The following is a 21503-nucleotide window of genomic DNA, read 5'->3' as shown; positions in this document are numbered from 1 at the left end:
AGTGGTTTGCAACTCGTGTGACTCATCAAACGGGGTCCTTTCACAGCGTCTGATGCAATTGATTTTTAATTGTAAAATGCATTTAATTAATTGGCGTTGTCGTTGTCAACATAAAGTTATCAACATTTAAAACTTTACAGGGGACAAGTTTTAACTGTTTGTACAGTTTTTTAAAAAGTACAAAAATATGTGTTTAACCATGTGTCTGGGCCGTCGTTGTTAATTGACGTCATCAAACGTCATTTATGTAGTCTTGTTGTGTAGTTTGTAAAAAGAAAAAAGGTTTGGTTGTAGCTTTGTGAAAATATCGTATAATTCCTAAAATGTGTTTTTTTTTGTGTATTGAACACGTACAAAATCTTACAGGAAAATAAACTGTAATATAATACAATATTTTCTGGGGGAAAAATAATAAAGAATAAGCTAGGGAGATTTATATAAAATCATACCTTTTGTATGATTTTATATAAATCAAAAAATAAAAGAGGGGAAACTCGTGGAAAAATAGGCTAGCTGTCCACAGGTTTGCTGCTGTTAGAAAATATATTATAATAATACTATGGGGCTGTTGCATATTAAGTGAAACCGCAGTATTGTTTTCCTTTGCACTATTTATATGGTTTGCATTTATATAAATATGCCTGCATAGAACACTTGTGCTTTAAAAAAAATATTAAGAAGACATTTAAAAAATAAACAAAACTATTAATTTAGTTAAAGGTCTTGTGTGGGTTCATTTCCCCCCCTCTCATTGTCAAAGAAAATAATCTGTACTTCTATCTTGTTAAAAAAAAAAAGGAAAAAGTTTGACTTCCGGCATGCAGCTGACATCACAGTCATGCGGCGCGTTGACTCTCTGCTGGACCGTTTACTGTAATATTAGGGTTAACAATCATTGCTGTCATTCGCCTTTTGGCCGTTTTTAACCCCTGCCATGTGTTTGTATAGTCCTACTTGTTAATGTGTAACTTCTAAAAAGCGAAAGGGCAGGCTACAGATGTTGAAATCGCATTTTCAAAGTAGCAAACGCGTGCAGAACACACTTCGAATACTTATTTGTTTAAAACAACTTGACTATTTAAAGTAATTACGGGAAGAATGGCCGCCTTGCGTGCAGCAAAGCAAGCTTTAAGGAAAGAAATAAAGCGGCGTGTAGCAGGATTAACTGACGAGGAGAAGTTACGACAGTCTTTGGTCCTCTCCAAACAGTTGTTCAGACACCCGAAGTATGTGTCCTGCAAGAGGATCGCAGTGTTTCTGAGCATGCAGGATGAGGTGCGCACAGAGGAGATCATCAGAGACGTGTTTAAATGTGGAAAAAGCTGCTTTATTCCCAGATATGAGAGCAGCAGCAACCACATGGACATGTTGCAACTCCGCAGTCTGCAGGACATGGAGACTCTGCCGCTCACTGCGTGGAATATCCGGCAGCCTGCAGCAGAGGACAGCAGCAGAGAGGAGGCACTTTCAGCAGGTGTGAATAAATATCATGAATTATTTTTTATTTTTAAAAACTTTATCACAAGTCAAAATCATGCATTTAACATTTTACTGATGTTAAAAGTTGTTGCATGAAAATATAGGCTACTTTTACTAAAATCACTCATTAGTGGCCATTTTCAGAATAATATAAACCAGTATCTATAACGGATTATAATTATTGATGCATTCCTGTGTTCTTCATTGTAATTTTGCACCTGGTAAATGTTGATCTAACTTCAGTGGCTTTTTTCATATTGCGTGGTGTATTAATCCCTAAAAATATATCGTAATTCATTAGTGTACTTATATCTTATATTTATGAATTGAAACTAAGTAAACATATTGGAAAAGCAGCATAAAGTGGAAATACTGTTTTTTTAGGTAGTTACACATCAACAGCTTTTACAACTATGTTCAGTGAAACAATATTTCCTACACCAGGTCTGGATCTGATCCTGATGCCAGGCCTGGGTTTCGACAGTCTGGGGAAGCGTCTGGGAAGAGGGAAAGGGTTCTACGACACCTACCTGGAGCGCTGTATGAAGCACCCCAAAGGAAAGCCCTACACCATCGCCCTCGCCTTCAAAGAGCAGCTGTTTCCAGAAATCCCTGTTGACGACAATGATGTGCTTATTGATGAAGTCCTGTATGAGATAGATGAATAGATAATCAACAGTTAAGGTGAAATTATAGAGACAAATTATAACATTTCAATAAGTTCAGTGGTTCAGAAATGAAGGAAAATGGAGGCATCGCAGGAACAGAAGTGTATTTCCTGCAAATACATGCTTTTGCATATTTCCAGGGAGTTACTTTTCTTGCTGTTTTTGTGCAAAAAGGCAATTAAAAAAACCCTGTTAATTGATTACTGATATTGCATACAATAATTGAAGATACATGCTTCAATTGAAGATGCAAGTGTCACTTTAATGCTTCTACTCTAAAAGTGACAATTTAATTTCTTCAGAGAGATTGAACACATTGCAGTTTTGATTACAATGATTCAAATATATTATAAAGATCTTTACAAGCAAAGGATGTGTCTGAGAGTCTTTTCATGGGTGTAATGTAACAATGTCACATAATCTTCGTCATCAAAATCACATTTTAGTATTATAAAGACCTTTATTCTTTATGGTATTTATTGAAAAGAACTGTAAATTAAAGCATATTCAATTGTTTACCAATAAAAAGCTTATTCAAACTTTAATGGCATGTGTTGCCTATAATAATAACCAATAATAATAACAGTTTATAATGAACAAAGTTACAAAGTGCTTTGAATTGTACAATGGCAGACAAACAATGATAGAAAAAAAACAAACAAGGTTATGCTTCATTGAAAGAGGCTAAAATATCGAGTAAATAAACATTAAAAATAATAGTGCCTCTACCACTAGACTCAGAGACAGTTATATCCCACAGGCCATAAGACTACCTAATGCCTGAGCTTGCACTGTTTTTATTCTTGTTGTTTTTTAAATTAGTTGTATGTCTTTTAATTGCATTGCTCAGGATCCTGTGACCCAAGGTTTTAATTAATTAATTACTTACTACACCATAGTTGTGTACAGTATATGGTATGACAGTAAACCTTTGAATCTTTAATCTATAAAGTGGATGCAAATATAACATAAATGAAATGCTCCTTTCTTAAAGTAAGTAAGTAAACAGGTTGTAAAAAAGAAGAAGCTGGATTTTAGCACCTTAAACGAAGTGTTGTGTTGCAAATGTTGATATCATTTCCGAGTGACACATCTTGTCCTACATACGATCTCTCTGCCGCACTACGCCCTTCAGTTCCGCCCAAAGGGGAAGTGACGCGGGTGCAGAAGATGGCGTCCGCAAAGCCTGTGGACCGCTGTGGTTTGTTACTACCCGTTTAATTTCAGAGCTGAGTGGGGGGGTCTCCTCGTTTGGCAGATGGACGATAACATGGCAGTGAACCGCTGCCAACCGCTCTCCTGAACCTGGAATTGAACCCGCAACTTCATGTCCGACGGAGCCAGAGCTGCCTGGTCGAAGAGGGGCTGTGGGGATTCGCACCGCCGAGGTGAGACGGCTGGTTTTAGCCGCTAAGCTAAGCTGTTACCCCGGCAGAGCAGTGACGGGTCCCCCGTAGCTCCAGCCGCTGAGAATCGTGACAGTTAATTTGGCTAGCAGGTAGCTAGCTCTGAAGTTAAATATTTTAACATTTTAACATTTTACACATTATTCAAATTACAATACAACATGTTTCATCGTTTGTGTGTGTACCGTTATCATGTATACTGAGCTATTGTTTTGGGGTTCTAATCCCAGCATGTAAGGTCATATAGTTCATGCAAAAACAAAAGGTATTTGTTTTTGAACAAAGCACATTATTTATTTCATTACAAGGCAGTGGGAAGTATGTGCTTCTTACTTATTTTGCTACATTTGAGTTGTGTGCTGGGAACACATAGGTATTGTTAATATTAAAGAAAAAGTAACATGGCTTTAAGAGAGTACCAATATATGGAAGAACATTTGTCAGTGAAAGAAAACAATATCGAGCCTTGTAATGAAAACAGAAAAATCATTCATTATAATGAAACACTTTCTCAAAAGGAGGACTTAGTAACTCAACAGAGTGTGAAACTCTCAAAAATAATGACGATTTCGTTCTAATGTCAATAGTTTGTGGGAAAGTTTCTCTCTGTTGAAGATTATTTTGACAAAGTGTCTTACTATTTTTGAGTTACTAAGTCATTATTTTGAGCAGGTTTCTTATAGTTTGTAGATACTAAGCCATTATTCAGATACTTAAACTATTATTAAGCCATTATTCAGATACTTAAACTATTATTAAGTCATTATTCAGATACTTAAACTATTATTAAGTCATTATTCAGATACTTAAACTATTATTAAGTCATTATTTTGAGTTTCTTATTTCCATGAGTAAGTAAGGGATCATTTTGAGGATTTTTTCTCATTATCTTGACTTTCTAAGTCCTTGTTTTAAAAAGCTTATTCCTGAATTTGACATGCTAAACCATCATTCTGAGATACATAATCATTATTTCAAGAGTGTTAGTATTTTGTTATCATCATTTTTTGTTTAAACTTTGTTATATTTTGCTATACATGTGGAAAAGGGCTTCTCTCCTGTTTGTGTCGTGGCACATTTGATGTCTCTGTTTAGCTTTCCGTCCTCCTCCAGCATCTTACGGTTATTCTTCTGTTTCTCTGTTAGAACCAGGGAAACATAAACACAGGAAATGCGAGCAACCCCTTAATGCTCAGCCCACAAAGCCTCTGATTGTTCCCCCGGGCTCCAAAAGGTAGGGAATTAACACTCTGCAACACTTCATGATAAACCCAAACCTGATCATTCCTTTATTTCCTCAACTTGATCTCTCACTTCTTTGTATTTTCTGCTGACAGTTTAGATTCCTGGCACCTATTGCTAGGGGTTTGTTTCAAAACTGTCTATCGGTTTTTAACTTGTTGACTAACAAAAACGATATGCAACAGAACTATGTGGTCAGTGCGTGTAACGTCCACATACTTTTGTCCACAGATATTAAAGTCCTTGTACGGCTGTATTTTTTTTTTATTGCAGTTTGCAGACGTTCACGCTGTAATGTGGCGGGTGTGTTGGCTTTGTCGTCCAGGTGATTGACGCTCAGAAAAGGGACTTTGTTAGCATCTCCTGGACACAAGGGGCACTGTCCTCTGATTGGCTCGGACAGCCCCCTCTGACATGCCCGTGGCCAATCAGAGGTGAGTGTGCTGTGTGTGTGTGTGTGTGTGTGTGTGTGTGTGTGTGTTTGTTTGTTTTCAATTGTATGCAGAGATTGTGTGTTTCTTTTGTTGTTGATTTAAACTTTTGTGTGTATTTTGTTACCTACCATTACTTTGTGACCAGTAAAACAAAAACTATGATAAAAGTTAGCCTTTAACTTATTGTGAGGTTTTCTTACAGTACATGACTTATGGTCCAAACATAATGATAAACTGATCATTATATTAAGACGGCTTCCTCATTATTTTAATTTAATTATTTTGAGTTACTTAGTCATGATTTTGAGAGTCTATTAACATCTTGAATACTATGATTTATATAATGGTATTATTATTTTGAGATGCTAAAGCACTGTGTGTGTTGTGACGCTGAAGAAACTGGATGATTTTGCAGTATCTTTTATTTTCTCTTTTACGTCCTTGCTATGTTGCAGTGGAGCAAGTTAATTTCCCCTGTGCAGAAACGGACACGCTTCTTTTTCTTTGTGAAAGAGTAACAGCTTGTTAGGATGCAGCAGCTGAAGTGCTGAGCTTTTAAAGCCTGACGTCCGTATAAATGCCCTTCGATTTCCCCGGCTTACTCTATTCAGCAACCCACAAACTTTACCTTGGAGAGCTGGTCTGCTGGTTTTGTTTTCTAGTCCTATTTAATTCTAGTCTTTACATATCTGTTGTTATTAACTCACCCGGTCTCCATCCCCGCTCGTTCCTGCGTCATGCCTGCAGGTGTGTTATGTCGGGGGCAGATGTGGAGGTGTACCTGTCCCAGGTGCATGATGGGAGTGTGTCGTCGGGCTTCAGGGCGCTGTACGAGGAGCGCCTGCTGCTGGACGTCACACTGCTGATAGAGGAGCACCACTTCCAGGTATGCAAATGGAGCTCAAATGCACAAATCCCTCATTCAAGACTGTATACATATCACTTTTACTTATATCTGCATGAATATCTCTCTCGGATGTCTTTATAAAAGTGAAGAATATTAAATATATAAACTTGCACGATGAAAAAGCGTGGAATCTGCAAATTGACGCAGGGCGACTTTAAAGGAACAAAAAACAGCTTTTATTCCCAGCGAGGCAGGTCTCTTCCAAATAAGTCCATACAAGCCAGGACACTTTAATGGAGTCCTGTTAGATGTGAAATGAAGAAAGAAGAGCATGCAAAAATCGAACAGAAAAGAACCAAGAAACGTTTCTTATATATGCTCATGTCTGTCCTCCTGCAGGCCCACAAGGCGCTTCTGGCCACGCAGAGCGACTACTTCCGGGTCATGTTCACGGCGGACATGAGGGAGAGGGACCAGGACAAGATCCACATGAAGGGGCTGACGGCCGCTGGCTTCGGACACATTCTCCGCTTCATGTACTATGGCTCTCTGGAGCTCAGCATGCCCACTGTGCAAGAGATCCTGCAGGTAAGGCCCAACACAAACTGGCCTCCTCCCTGCAACATAATACAGGAATGAGTCCTTAAACACAAAAGAGAGTTAGCATTTTACTACTTCCTGTCCAATTTGACTACTGCTTGAAAATACGTATTTCCTACACAACTGCTCAAATGTTGGCAAGGACTACACTGTCACAGGAGCCAGCAGCATTTTATACATCTTCACTATTCCACTTCCTGTCCCGCCAGGCGGCCATGTACGTGCAGCTGACGGAGGCGGTGGAGTTCTGCTGCTCCTTCCTGCTGGCTAAGATCTGTCTGGAGAACTGTGCGGAGGTCATGCGCCTCCTGGAGGACTTCAGCGTGGGCGTGGAGGGTGTCCAGGAGCAGCTTGACAACTTCCTGCTAGACAACTTCGTCCCCCTCATGAGCCGACCCGACTTCCTGTCCTACCTCAGCCTCGAGAGACTGCAGGTTAGAATGTAGTTTTGACAGCCAAGTTGGAGCTATCAATACCTACTGTCATTTTCTGGGCGTTTGGGTTTTTGTTTTCCACTTAATATTTGGATTTATTTATGACCAAGATACACACTCAGTGGAACATTTAACATAGGGCCATAACAAATGACTTTTCATTGTGAGTATTATAAGTTATTTTTAAAGTGTTTAAGCCTATACTGGGGTTTTGCAAAACGCAAGCTAAAAAGACAAAGCATGCAAATGTTGAACAAAGCTTCAAGCTATCCAGTACAACCTCACGTTTTACAGTTAAAATAATGAATTTTGTAATGCCTAACCTTTTCTAAATCCAGTGTTTCTTTCTCTGCACCAGTCGTACCTGAACAGCGACGCCTTAAGTCGCTTCCCGGAGATCGAGCTGTATGAAGCAGTGCAGTCGTGGCTGCGGCATGACCGGCGGCGCTGGAGGCACACAGACACCATTGTGCAATCCATCCGCTTCTGCCTCATGACGCCAGCAAACATCTTCGAGAAGGTCAGCACTGCTTTCTGGGAAATATCCTGCTGGGTTTATAGTCAACGGTTGATACAGGTGCAAGAGTAACAAGTTGCTCAAATCTTGCTGATAAGCTACTGTCCTTCTCCTCCTCGTCTCAGGTAAAGACATCAGAATTTTACCGCTACTCCCGGCAGCTGCGGCAGGAAGTGGACCAGGCGCTCAGCTACTTCCACGATGTTAACCAGCAGCCTTTGGTGGAGACCCGCTCCAACCGCATCCGCTCGGTGCGGCCGCAAACTGCCGTGTTCAGAGGGATGATCGGACACAGCATGGTCAACAGCAAGATCCTGCTGCTGCAGAGACCAAAGGTGTCATATCTCTGCCTACTAGAGCATGTCCTTTTATTTAGTTTAGGAGACATTATTTATATTAACTCAGTAGCAAGTGATGTGTTGGGTTGGTAGACACGGGCCTCACTATGGAAACTTCCTAATGTCAAGATCATCAAGATGACTTTTCATCAGAAACTGTATCTCAAGCTGCTTTAAATGTGACCTGACCCTGATGTAGCACAACTTTAATCTGTATACATCGAGTGTCTGCGGTTCAGTGAGCTGTGTTTTCCCCTTCAGGTGTGGTGGGAGCTGGAGGGCCCTCAGGTGCCGCTGCGCCCCGACTGTCTGGCCATCGTAAACAACTTCGCCTTCCTGTTGGGCGGAGAGGAGCTGGGGCCCGACGGAGAGTTCCATGCCTCCTCCAAAGTGTACCGCTACGACCCCCGGCAGAACTCCTGGCTGCGCATGGCCGACATGTCCGTGCCCAGGTGAGAGGAGCTGGAGCTTGTTAAAAAATAAATACGTCAGCAACTTGTACATAGCATGCAATATGATGTCTATCAGCAGAAGAAAGAGAAGATGGAAAAAAATCAACCCCTGAAATACACTTCCTGCAGAAGTGGAATGATGAATGGTGTGTTCTATTTGTTTGCAGGTCGGAGTTTGCCGTGGGCGTCATCGGTAAGTTCATTTACGCCGTAGCAGGCCGCACACGTGACGAGACGTTTTACTCCACCGAGCGCTACGACATCACAGAGGACCGCTGGGAGTTCGTGGACCCCTACCCAGTCAACAAGTACGGCCACGAGGGGACAGTGCTCAGCGGGAAACTCTACATCACCGGCGGCATCACCTCCTCCTCCACCTCCAAACAAGTGTGTGTGTTCGACCCAGGGCGGGAGGCAGGAGGAGGAGGAGGAGGAGGAGGGGGGGGAGGCAGCTCAGTGGGATCGGAGGCTCACAGGACACGCGCCGGCCGCGCCCCGCTGCTTCCCGGCACCCATGCCAGCTGCTGGGAGAACAAATCCAAAATGAACTATGCCCGCTGCTTCCACAAGATGATCTCCCACAACGGGAAGCTGTACGTGTTTGGAGGCGTGTGCGTGATCCTGCGCGCATCCTTCGAGTCGCAGGGCTGCCCGTCCACCGAGGTGTACGACCCCGACACCGACGAGTGGACCATCCTCGGCTCCATGCCCATCGGGCGCAGCGGGCACGGTGTGGCGGTGCTGGACCGGCAGATCATGGTGCTCGGCGGCCTCTGTTACAACGGCCACTACAGTGACTCCATCCTCACATTCGATCCCGACGAGAACAAGTGGAAGGAGGATGAGTATCCCAGGATGCCTTGCAAACTGGACGGTCTGCAGGTGTGCAGCCTGCACTTCCCAGAGTACGTGTTGGAGCACGTGAGACGCTGCAGCTGAGGTCTGCTCCAACACGCCTCCTTTTTATAGAAACGGGAATGAAGACTGAGGTCAAGTTTCGCTTTTAAACTTTCCTTAATATGAGGAAAAGATAAGTCTGCTGTTCTTTTTAATGGAGCCAACGGAAGCGTGGCGTGGTGGGACGCCACTTGGACATTTTCAGGATTCGCTTTCTCAGAAAACGTAAGGAAAAATAATGTGTGGGGAGTGAAAAAAGTTTGAATTCTGCTGGTTTATGTTTCGGACTGTGGTCAGGTTCCTATTCTACTACTCACACACTGTATTTAGGCTGTGCAGTCTGGCTTATTGCAGAAACGCACTGGAAGCGTCACAGTCAAAGGGACCTTGTATTTATTTATTTAATCAAAACACATATCTTGAATCCCCTCTGAATTAAGTTCATTACCCTGCATCTGTTGATATATTGAGATGCAAACTAAAATAATTTATTTCATTAATAAAGTTGCTCATGTTAAGAGAAAGCCAAGAATCCAAAAAACAACCAATAAGATATGTAACGGCTAATATATAAACAAAATACTCACACTATTTTCTGTAGTGTAGCTAATTCTGTAAACTGTCTCCAAACAAACAAAGCAGAGTGTAAACACATGTTGTCACAGATGCTGCTAACAATTTGATCTTTAAGTGATACATTTTCTTCCAGTGTGTTCCAGCTTTTAGTCCTAATTATTCTGCTTTTTACTCCCAGATATCCACCATGTTCATAAAACACGAATCTCTGTGCGCCCTCTCCTTCCTCTCGTTGTGTGTGTGTGCGTGTGTGTGCGTGTGTATGTATGTGTGTGCGTGCGATGAGAGCTGAATGCAACATAAAGAGGAAAACCATAACACTACGTTACACAAGTTCTTTTTTTGTTTTATATTACATGCATAGTAGAGAAAGAGCAGCTCTGTATCCGTCAGGTCACTGGCAGTTCTTTACTAACTCACGTTTTCATTCCCTGCACTTTATTTTTGGTTGTTGTTGTGGCTGTTAGGTGTGAATGCCGTACTTCAAAAATAATTGTAGTATTAAAACATGCTGTAAGACATCTGTCTGAAATTAACATTCTGACTGAACTACACATCTACCAACCTTGAAACATGCAGCTACTTCATGTATATAGGAAACATTGGGCCTCGTGCAGGAAGAGTGTGGTCTACTATTCAGGAACTTCTCATACTTATTTTCTGTTTGAACGAGTCATAGTCACAAAACAGCTTTTGTATAGGATGTATAATTTAATGCTGCCTTTTTCCTCTTCGTTTGTAAGAAGAATTCATTGACTTAACCGTACCAAAGAATCAAAATAAGACCGAAGTTGGAGCTTCTAGTCTTGCTGTCAGAAAGTAGCAAACGAATTTAGCTCATTGAATAAGATCTTAAGGTGTAAAGAAACTTAAAACCATTGGGAAATATCATCGGGATGATTTAATGTCAGGCTTGGTGCTTAGTAAAAGTCATGGAGATTTTAGATATGAGGAAATGATACTCTATTATACGTGATTTTTACACCGGCAAATACCTGCAATAAAGACTCTTGAGGCAGCTATTGGAAACTATTCCAACAAATACTGGCATTGATTTGCCAAAATGTGCCAATAAATATCACAAAATCTAAAATAAATCTTGCAGGAATTTGGCAGCCATTATGATGATGATACGGTGAACATAAAATAGAGTTGGCATAAAGTTTCTGCAATCTATTTCATTCATACGCTACCAGATTTAAACTCCAAATTCATGAAGTTCAAGGCGTTACGTTCTTTAACTCGTATGGCAAATATGCACCTTTTTTATATCTAAAAGGGGAAACAAATGAAAAGATAAGAAAAATGAACTAATGCTTCAAATATCTGAAATTGCTTGCACGCATCACACCAATATAAATATATTCCCATTTAACTTTTTCTCCACGAGGCCCTTTGGTTTTTTCCTCTTCACATTCGTAGTTTGTCCTAAAATTTGAGCTTTTATATGACCGGCAGAGCTCAGTGTAACCAAGACTCTCAGCATTGGACAATAAAAACAAATACCAGCAAGTGTTTTAGAAGATTTCCTTTTACTAAAGCTGATTTCTTACCATTGTTTTTCAGTCGGATGTGTTAATTTCAGACACTGAAATGCCACCTATGCTTCAGTTATATCGGAAGTTTCTATTGTGCTAGGATCTGCACAGTTTAAGCAGCCCAGCCAGCCTGATCTTTTCTTTTCCAGATATTTGTTTTTCATTTTCCATGAGCCAACTGTGAAAAGGGCTAGAGAACACATACTGATGCAGTTCAGCCGTTAATTTAAGTTATTTATTTTGTCAAGTATTGCTTTCACGGAGCTATGCAGTAACAGTCGTAGGGTTATTTATTACAAGTTTAATTGTGTTGTTTTCCAAATGTACTTTTTGTCTCTTTTATTTTTCTCCTGAGCAGCACTGCATGTGGCTTATGAATGGATGCTTTGAGAACGCTTTTTGTTAATATAATTATCCTATAAAGGAGGTAAATTAACATTTAGATGGGTCTTAACAGATGAACAGGTACACTCTAAAGGAGGGAAGTGAAACATTTATTACCATGTCCATAAACTGTATGCAGATTGTCATTCAAAAGATGTTTAATTTACAGGTTTTTCATATTGTTTGAACTTGTTTAAAGGTGGCATGTTGTCTTGGGACCAGATGTGGTATCATCCTCCTAATTCTCACTTCTTTTTATGAACAATTAGACTGCTGTCCACACACAAACCTCTCTTCTGTGCTTTACAGTGTTCATGGGATGCCACCTCAGCTTGTCCTTTTTTGAGGAAATCCTGATCACTTTGTTGCAATGGTAGAAATGTTAGACCGTGCACCTTTCTCACGTTAAAGCCTCCTCAGCAGTGAGACGTTGTGCGTTTCATTTTGGACTTCATACTGCTTCCACGTTTAAGGGGGAATTTGTTTGAAAAGGAAATATGTTTCCAGGGAATACAGGGTGGCTAAAACGATCTGTAGTGAATACATTGTAAGAGAAATACTCAAAGATCTATTAATGAACCTCAAAAACAGTTTACATCTCATATGTTTAAAATCTGTAACAAGCATAATGTTTGCTGCTTATGATTGGAAAATGTCTACAACGATTATTCAATTTATAAGATTAGTTGATTCAGTAAATTCTACTAATCATTCCTGCTCCAATTTGACATTTTACAAACTTATTTTCTATTATAAGATAACTAGAACCTAGTTAGCAGAGGGGAAATGGAAATAAGGAACATAGAGTAAAAGGAAAACCAAAAACTTTTGCTTTGTAACGTTTTTATTGGTTCGCATAATCCATGTTTGAGACTCAAAATATTTCATTCCCAAAGCTATTGTTCCTGTGTTCGAGATCATTGAATACTGGTTTTGCTCCATTTTTGCCAAAACCTTTATAATAACCAGAGAAGTCACACTGTCAGGTATCTTTCTGTTTTTGTCGCTTAACTCTGCAGCTGACATCATGAACATCACATCTGCCACTCTCCTCCTCCTCCTCCTCCCCTTCTCCTCCTCCTCCTCCTCTCATGTTGCTGTTAAAAGAAGAAACGTGTAACCGATAAAGTACTACTGTCCTGATTTATGGCACATTCAGTCATAGCGCAGCGTCCTTTAGTCCACCAGTCTGTCAGTAGGGAAACAGAATAGAGGATTTAAAAAATAAAACAATACCTTGCTGCAACGACTGTATCTGAAAAAGAAAGTAAAATCAGATTAACATATCTTATAATCTGAGTAGAAACTCGTGGAAACGATTTGTAACTTCTTTCCAGAAATAAATGTTCATATTGGTCAACTTTCAGCTGGGTGCTAAGTGCTTTAATATCTGTGTGTTTGTTTTTGACTCATAGCAACTTGGGACTTAATTCTGTGTCTACTGATGTCTTAGGACTCTGCTTTAGACTCATTCAAACGTGTTGTAATAGTATGCCATTTATTTTGTATATGCACATATAAATGCTATCACAATGAAGTAGGGACTTCTATGTGCACCAAAAGCCTATCTGTAAATACTGTAATGGCTACAGCTGTTTGTGCTGATATTGCAGATATTATTGTATTTGGTCCAAATAGCCCATAGAGTTTGAACAAGAAAAGCTATAAAAACTGCATTTTTAAGTTTAGGGGAAACAATATTTTACTTGATACAAGAAACATTTGAATTTGTTTCCTCTATTTATCATATTTATAAGATTATTTGCTAGGTTTATACATAAATGATGTATAAATGTAAAATAAATGAATCTCTTTATGCCCCATATACAGTATATTATTATAAATACGGCGAAATAACGCGCATGCGCCTTTAAGCGTCTCAGCCTTACGGCTTGCCATAGAAAAGCGAATCTCTCCTGGACCAGAATGTCATATGTGAAACTGGTAACTACTCTTAACGTTTATCTCCTTTTTACACCTTAAATATTATATATGCTTTAGGCATCCTTGCCGTTAAGTAAAGCTTAGCTCTGCAGTCTTACACATTTAGATTGGTACCACAAAAATATGTTTGAAAGTCTCTAAATTAGTCAACCCTTAATGTTAGCATGTTGCCAGCTGATGTAGCTAACAGGTCAGTTGAAGCAAACGGTTTTCTTCCCTCTTTTTGTAACGAGACATGAAATGATTTCACTCAGAAAATGTCAGAATTATTGTGTAGAGTGTTTTAACTGACGTTTCGCTTAAAACAAGGGCTTTATTATCATCTTCATCGTGAATACCATATTGTGTGTTGTGCCTTGATTGCCGCCAGGTGTCGTTGTGTGCCGTAGCTCCGGGGCTGACCGGCCTGCTGTGCGGCTCCACGGTGCTGGCTGCAGCCGAGGGGAAAAAGAGCCCACAGCCGGCTCTGAGCCTCGATGAGGTGGGTAAATAAGTAGCCAACAGGTGGGGGCAACCTTTACAAACTTCAGAACACTTTGGAGACATATCTAGCTAAAATACTCATGCCACGCTGTGAAATGACTCCCACAGTCCTGCATAAAACACCTTACTAAAGTAAAAGTATTGTTTGTGCAGTAAATGTTCCCTGTCTGTGTTTCTCTATTATAAATGGGTTTGGTGGATTTATATTACAGCTTCATGAATGCTTACGTTGCATTTTACTGCTTTGGATGTTTATGGTTATGCCAATATAATGTAAATCCAAACCATTGCATCTTGATCATCATATGTCCGTGTTGCTGTAGTGGGAACTGTAGAGGTACAAGTCTCATAAATAACAAAAGAAAAACAGTACCACAATCACTCTTATACATAAACTTTATACAGTTCAAGTTAACTTATTCCTGAATGTCACTTAAACCGATATATCACGTACAACAATCACGGTTTTGAAAGGGTTAGCAGGGAGTAAACAGTATTTAATCCCATTCAAAAATAAGGTGAAGAAGTAATGTCAGATATAAACTAAAAGAGGAAGTTCATAATCAAGTGTATTTAAATGTCGTATATCAGACTACAAACTGTTTCGTGTATGTTCAATCATCACTAACCTCTTAGTATTTATATTACACACCCTTACAACACCCTTATCTTGCCTGGCCTGTGGGGCAGTTTTAAATGGAACATAGGCAGTTTTGACTATACTTTAACACCTTATTGTTGTTGTTTGTTTCAGCTGCCGTCATTATACAACATCCCTGAAGCAGTGCCTCATGTGGAGCCAGAGGCCGGGCCCCTGGAGGAGAGCGTTGCATCGCTGAGGAAACTGGCAGAACCATACACCAACCAGTGCCAGGTGCGTCATATCTGACACTAGAGACCCATTTTTATTGTTTCATTCCTTTATTTGATTGTGGAGAAAAATCTAGATAGCACATCTTTTTATGTGGATCTTTCATGCTATATTCCCCATCAAATAATATAACTCTCCGTCTCACATTACTCTTAGGTCGTCCACAGTTAAACAATAGTTTTGAGGTCAGCTGTTGGGACCGAAGTCTGCCAATAATGCAGAAAATACAATCACATGAGTGAAAACCAGAGCAGCTGATGCTTGTTTATCACTTTTTTAAACCAGAATACGTCACAAGAGCAATATGTGGATGTGAAACACACCAGTTATTATAGTTTTTTGATGAAGTGCGGTTTGATTGGGCTTTGGAGGCTGAGGCCTTGTCAAATAATACATAAAAATGTTTCCCAATTAAGTCAGTAAACTTGCTCAATTTGCGTTGTTGCTTTGTGTGGTTGTCACAGACACTGTCTGAAGAATGGGTTTGAATTTTAAAAAGATGAAAAGTCAACTTGCAGTTGGGTGTGAAATCCTTTCTCGTACGAAGACGTGTTTATCTACTTCTCTGATCCTGCACTCTTCAGGGTTTTATCACATTTTCCTGCATACAGGAAACATGAGCTATTTTTAATAATGAACTCTATCTGAGGAAACATTAAACAAGGGGAATGTTGGAAAGGCAAATCAAGCATTTGAACCTTGATAAATGGAAGGAAAACAATAAGCTGTAAAAGTGTCTTTTAATAAACTAACTTGTATTTTTCTTTTTTCGTAGCAAACAGGCCAGGTTGCCTTTGAGAAAGTGGAGGTTAGTATCGTGAACCTTTCTTAAACTGTTGTTTTCTGTTGAGGTGGTAAAAATGAAAGAGCCAGACAAAATGTACAACAGTTGTTTTCATTGTGAACACGATGATAAGGCTTTATCAGATGAAAGTAACCTCGCTGCTCTCTCTGTCTTTGTCTTCTGTTGATCTTTGGACCTCAGCAAGTTTACAATACTGTGGAGCCCACAATCAGCACCTCCATAAAAACTGTCACAGGTCAGAAAACACTTTTTTGTTCCCAGTCAGTCAAAGCATTATGTGCTGTGACTGTTCCCGTGTAAAGTCTCTGAAATTATGTTTGACTTGTTCGTTGACAAATCAATGTCAACAGAGCGTCCCTTCAGAACACAAATCTGTTTACATTCTTTGGAAGACAGGTGTCTTCACTATTTACCCTTGTATTATTTTTTTTAGATGTGTACCAGTTCCTCAGTAACCCCCCTCCTGACCTCTACGACAGTGTGGCGGCGGTTGGATTTTCTGGCATCCTTGGACTTTTTTTGGCCAAAGGTAAACATTTGCACTCGCACACAAACACACTAACCTGCATTCGCTCATGAAGAAACAACAGTAACACACATGGTACAGAAGGAGTGTTTTGGCTTTGCCTATACAGGACTGACAAATAAACAACAACCAAAACAACATAAGAAATAGTCAAACAGGAGTGCATTTGGTGAAACGTCAGCCAGTGGCAGGGGAAACCACACAGACAAGGAGCTGTTGCCCGTCTGTCTTTGAGATTAATAGTGGAAAACAGCTCCTCAGTTCTCTGTAGCAGCTATTTGACACCTGATCTCTCCTCTCTCAGGCTCCAGGGTGAAGCAGGTGGTGTTACCAGTTGGACTCATGGCTCTCAGTGCCTCCATGTTTTACCCTCAGCAGGCTGCGTCTGTACTGAAGGTTTGTGTTGTTTTGGAAATACACATCAGGGTCATATCTGTATAAACCTTGACACTGCCTCATGAAACATGATCTTTACCAACCTAATATACCCCGAGTTGTTTCCTAAATCTGATGTCTGACTAAAGGCTATTTTGGCTGAAATATTGATTGCAGTTTCATAATGTTTTTTACACCACGGGACTGGGTTTAACAAAGTCAGCAACATCTGCATCTGTTCTCAGGTCTTTATTTAATCTTCCTTCCTGGAGCTGAAATAAACTACGGAAACAGCTGTGAAAGCAGGAATTTTCTTTTCAGCTCCAAATTATTCCTGGTTAGTGTGTTTTTTGGGAACCAGTGAGGCAGAAAGTTCATCCTAAGGGAGTTATTTAGGAAAATCCCACCCTCATCCTATAAACTGTCTCATCAGAAGACAAACATTTTCCCAGCAGGTTGAGTGCATCAGGTAGTGTTTGTGTGGGTTTGATCTGTGACTGTACTTCCTGTGAGGAAAGGGTTGTGCTTCCCTGCAGGAAGTCCTGGCTGTGACTTGTGTTTCTAATTTCCACTGATGTCTGGCTCATTTTAGTTTCTGTATTTCCACCCAGAGAGCCGACACACGAAGTGAAGAAACACACCCTAATCACACTTCTGCTCACACACATATGCACAGCTGAAACACGCAGACTAGCAGGGCAGGGTCCAGCTGGGAAAACATATGAGCAGACGAGATAAAAGCAGACGTTTAGTTTCCGTTTGACACATAAAATAACAAACAAAAAAGCTGCAAAGTTATAAACCCAATGCAGTGTTTTGATTTACTATAACACTGTAAAATATGTTGATGTTATTTAAAAAATGAGAGTTACACTGCGTCAGACAAAAGCAGCTTGAACTCTTAACCTATTTTCTTTTTTAGATAATTAGCTGTATTTTCTCTGAAGGTTTCTGATTGGCTGAGAGATGACGGATATGTGTGTGTGTGTGTGTGTGTGTGTGTGTGTGTGTGTGTGTTTTTTGAATCGTTTTTCTTCCTGTGTGTTCACCAGGGGGGTCGGGATTCGGCGTTCAGCTTGGCTCAGCGGGGCCGCGGCAACCTAGAGACTCTCTGGAAAGATCCTCCGTTTGCAAAAAAGAAGGTGAGCGTCGGTGTTTTCTCCCAGATCTCTCACTGCTGGGGATAATCGTTTACTGGCAACGTTTCCAGGAGCGAGTGCTGGCAAACTCCTTATCCACTTTTAAAAAATCCCTCTTAAAAATCAAGTGCACTTTTAAAACTGTCCAAATCGTAAGCGTTTAATAATTATAGCTATAATTTAAAGGTTTGATTCTGCAACTTTTTACTTTCATCTGCTTAAGCACTTCTTATAACCTATTTATATAAAACGGCATCCTCTTCACTTCTACTTCATAACTTATTTTATACTGTAAGGGTGTTTTCAAATGTTTTTTACCTTTTTAATCTCGTCTGTGAAAGCATTTTGTTACTTTGTTTTAAAAAGTGCAATACAAATAACTACTTTTCTGTATATTGATAAGTCTTTTCTTCTTCCTTTTACTCAGGAGAACAAAGAGAAAACAGAGAGCAGCGATACAAGCTGAGACTTCACCTTCCAGTAACACACACACACACACACACACACACACACACACACACACACACACCCCTCTGTACGACTCCTGTATATTATTTATAATTATTCACCTACACACACACTCTCACACAGCCTCTAATCAGGACTTCATTATTTAAGTTGCACATCTCCGCAATGTACAGGTCTAAAGTGTGTTTCTAAAACATCATTCCTTTCAGGTAAATATTCTGAATATCCAAATAAATCTGTGTATCTGCTTCTTGGTAAATCTCCTCCTCCTCCTCCTCCTCCTCCTCCTCCTCCTCCTCCTCCTCATCATTCCTTCCTATTTTCCCATTCCATGGTCAGTTTCTGCATTGTTTGCCACAATTTGCAGCAAAACGGGAATGGTATCTGCCACCGACACTTCAGTCATTCTTTCATTTGCTGCACAACACCACTTTAGAGCAAGTCATTTAAGTAACTTTGAGGATTTCAGCATCGCAAATGTGCTTGTTGCAGTCCTCTTGAGTAAAGACAATGTCTCTTTGAAAGCAGTAGGAATATGTTATGTTTGGACATTTTTCTGATCTGATTAATTGATGAATAAAGAAAGCGATCGACAAATGAATCAATAGTTAAAACAATAAGATGGAATGGAAAGAGTAGTAGTTAATGAATGAATTATGAATGAATGAATCGTTTTGTTTGTCCTTGCCTGTGTTTGTAAGCAGAATGTCTTAAAAAACTTGTGAAGAAGTTTAAAAAAAAGAGAAAGGCTGACTAAAAAAACATTGGTTCTGATGTGTTGTTAGATTCCTGCTTTGCTGACGACCTGTAGTCTCAGCTGATTCCTTTATTTGCACTTTTCTCAAAAAATGACCACTTGTTTTTAGCCTTTTTCTTTGCATTATGAAGTATTTTTTAAAACTGAACATTAGACGGGCAGCTTTGATGAGCTGTCGTCGTGTCAAGTGCAGCTTACATCAGTATACATTTTCAGAAAGGTTATTCATGCCCGCGTATTTATTCCCCTGGATGTCGTCACGTCGCAGTTGATGCTGATAAAACGTACTTGTTACAGTAAAGGGCCAAATAGTATGTAATAATTAACGAGCTTAATGTGTGTGTTCTCCATGTATAATAATGCACTGTATATACTGAACAAGGTTTTATCTGAATGCGATGGAAATAAAACTGGCATCTGAAAAAGACACATCTTCCCTTTGTTGTGCATGCATGAAAGTGTGTTGTGAAAGTTGGTGTGTCATAGGTATTAATATATAGGAAAAAAGATAACGTTAAGTAGCAAATATAAATAAATCAAAGCTAAATGACAACAAGAAGACACAGAATGCATGACGTATATTTAACAGACAATGGCTAAAGGAAAAAAAATGAATGCAAAATCAATACAAGGACATGCAAAATACATAAAGCATTTGCAAAATGACTTAAAATAGCTGCAAAATGATTAAAGCACATGTGAAACGACTAAAAGAAGACGCAACATGACTAAAAAGAAATAGAAAACGCCTAGAAGGATGCACAAAATAAACACAAATACTTGTAAGATTGTTTATAAAGAACTAAAACCTTAAAACCAGAAGGAGCTACTGGAATAAGAACCGCTGTATTGAATGGAGAAGTGACTGTTATTTGAATCCAGAGACAATAGAAGAGTCACACCCCCACCCCAGTAAAAATGTCTATTCCCCTACATTACTTCCCTTTTTGTTTGCCATGTCTCGTGATGGTGCAGTTAACCGTCTTCGGTTACACGTCATCTGCTCTGTGGGACTAGAAAAATCCTAGCTGTGTGAGTGTGTGTGAATTTGTCCCTTTAATCTCATTTCCTCTTCCCTTTTCTCCCTCTGGTTTTGATTTATCTCTTGACCCCTGATGTAATTTTTTTGCAGAGGATATGATGCAACTCCTCTGCTGTTTGAACCCTCCAAAAGTTGATGTGGGTTTAAAGGAAACTTCATTTTAACACCCTCAATGCCCATTCACATGTTTTACACACTGTTTTTAAAGCAGCATGATGACTTGAAGGTGAAGATGAATGTACTTTATTGATTCAAAATTGGTAAATTCTTGTGTTAAATCAGCAGCAGTTTATTGGTCATTGCACAAAAGTAGGAACATAAACAGTAATTATATACAAGATATATATTTAGGGAGTATCTGATGAATACACAATATCAAAGTTCAAATAAACTTCATAAATGTATGTTTTGCTTTTTAAATCTGCAAACAATACAATGTATTGTAACGTATTACTGCTGATATTTATATAAACACTATTTATTTAAGTATGATTTTTAACTCAACATGCTGCTTTAACAAATATTTCCCATATTGGGATAAATAAAGTACTTCCAAGTTTATCTAATCTAATAAACGTATCTATCTAAAATATAAGATAGGAATAAATGATATATATTGCTTTATAAATCAGGTGTCACAGCAGCCTCAGTAATGAGAAGAAAGGTAGGAGTTCACATGGGTGTGGTAATTATAAAAGAAATCAAATCTAAGTAACAGTTTAATTTAGAGGTTAAGGTGTTTATGAATATACAGATATGGATAATTAGGAATCTGTTAAATATGAGTTAAATGCTCACGTATGATATACACAATATACAGTATAGATTAGACGTTAGTGTGTACAGTTATTTATATTTATTCAACGGCATAATGTCTAACTAACCCCATAGAAGCTAAATCAGCTGCTTCCTAACCAAAAGTATGTCCCCAGGAATAAAAGGCATATGATAAAACCTTGACTACAGACTTATAAGAAAAACAGCTTTAAACTTCCTCAAATCTATTAAACGCCCTATGAAAATATCCAGTTGTCAAATGCTGCGTGTGAAAAAACTGCCAAAGTAGCGAAAAAGATCTCAAGGTTGATTCAGTACAAACATCACGCTTCTGTTTCACTGCTGAGGGAGTAGGAACATGAGGTTGAACTGTTTATCTCTACATAGTTTAAAGTCTCCATCAGTGGGAGGATCAGTATGTCCAGTTCCAGAGCTACACAATACACAGCTTTATTAAGTCCATTTCTTTCACCCACTCAGTTGATGTGGAAGTAGGCGGTGCAA

General features: G+C 39.4%; 3 protein-coding genes across 6 annotated transcripts; all 3 read left to right on the top strand.

The window, feature by feature from the left end:
- The first annotated feature begins 825 nt into the window (after window positions 1-825).
- Window positions 826-2517, top strand: mthfs (5,10-methenyltetrahydrofolate synthetase (5-formyltetrahydrofolate cyclo-ligase)). The gene is made up of 2 exons (XM_063912238.1): window positions 826-1474; window positions 1924-2517. Exons 1-2 carry the CDS (start codon window positions 1099-1101, stop codon window positions 2145-2147), a joined length of 600 nt encoding a protein of 199 aa, XP_063768308.1. The 5' UTR covers window positions 826-1098; the 3' UTR covers window positions 2148-2517.
- A 731-nt stretch (window positions 2518-3248) lies between these two features.
- klhl15 (kelch-like family member 15) lies at window positions 3249-13178 on the top strand. Of its 4 annotated transcripts, none has more exons than XM_063873851.1 (10): window positions 3249-3535; window positions 4700-4787; window positions 5121-5229; window positions 5977-6115; window positions 6476-6664; window positions 6886-7110; window positions 7469-7630; window positions 7753-7962; window positions 8227-8417; window positions 8585-13178. In XM_063873851.1, exons 3-10 carry the CDS (start codon window positions 5210-5212, stop codon window positions 9354-9356), a joined length of 1908 nt encoding a protein of 635 aa, XP_063729921.1. In that variant the 5' UTR covers window positions 3249-3535; window positions 4700-4787; window positions 5121-5209; the 3' UTR covers window positions 9357-13178. The 4 variants fall into 4 exon arrangements, with proteins under 4 accessions (XP_063729921.1, XP_063729920.1, XP_063729918.1 ...); XM_063873850.1 differs by having other exon boundaries at window positions 3249-3645; XM_063873848.1 differs by having other exon boundaries at window positions 3250-3535; window positions 5069-5229.
- A 524-nt stretch (window positions 13179-13702) lies between these two features.
- On the top strand, window positions 13703-19607 carry apoob (apolipoprotein O, b). The gene is made up of 9 exons (XM_063874105.1): window positions 13703-13756; window positions 14127-14237; window positions 14994-15113; window positions 15886-15918; window positions 16096-16150; window positions 16349-16444; window positions 16746-16837; window positions 17869-17958; window positions 18383-19607. Exons 1-9 carry the CDS (start codon window positions 13739-13741, stop codon window positions 18419-18421), a joined length of 654 nt encoding a protein of 217 aa, XP_063730175.1. The 5' UTR covers window positions 13703-13738; the 3' UTR covers window positions 18422-19607.
- The last annotated feature ends 1896 nt before the right edge of the window (window positions 19608-21503 follow it).

Source organism: Eleginops maclovinus, chromosome 21 (genome assembly GCF_036324505.1).
Source record: "Eleginops maclovinus isolate JMC-PN-2008 ecotype Puerto Natales chromosome 21, JC_Emac_rtc_rv5, whole genome shotgun sequence".
Classification (NCBI taxonomy): domain Eukaryota; kingdom Metazoa; phylum Chordata; class Actinopteri; order Perciformes; family Eleginopidae; genus Eleginops; species Eleginops maclovinus.
Note: the sequence above shows the minus strand (reverse complement) of the source record. Positions and strands in the feature narration are given on the sequence as shown.

What these genes read in the sequence shown, in the direction of transcription:
- klhl15 (XM_063873851.1), top strand. Translation starts at nt 5,210, where the DNA reads ATGCCCGTGGCCAATCAGAG. An exon ending in CAGCAAACATCTTCGAGAAG is followed by an intron (nt 7,631 to 7,752) that starts GTCAGCACTGCT and finishes TCCTCGTCTCAG; the next exon opens with GTAAAGACATCAGAATTTTA. An exon ending in GCCGACATGTCCGTGCCCAG is followed by an intron (nt 8,418 to 8,584) that starts GTGAGAGGAGCT and finishes ATTTGTTTGCAG; the next exon opens with GTCGGAGTTTGCCGTGGGCG.
- mthfs (XM_063912238.1), top strand. Translation starts at nt 1,099, where the DNA reads ATGGCCGCCTTGCGTGCAGCAAAGCAAGCTTTAAGGAAAGAAATAAAG. An exon ending in AGAGGAGGCACTTTCAGCAG is followed by an intron (nt 1,475 to 1,923) that starts GTGTGAATAAAT and finishes TTCCTACACCAG; the next exon opens with GTCTGGATCTGATCCTGATG.
- apoob (XM_063874105.1), top strand. An exon ending in TGGACTTTTTTTGGCCAAAG is followed by an intron (nt 16,445 to 16,745) that starts GTAAACATTTGC and finishes CTCCTCTCTCAG; the next exon opens with GCTCCAGGGTGAAGCAGGTG. An exon ending in AGGCTGCGTCTGTACTGAAG is followed by an intron (nt 16,838 to 17,868) that starts GTTTGTGTTGTT and finishes TGTGTTCACCAG; the next exon opens with GGGGGTCGGGATTCGGCGTT.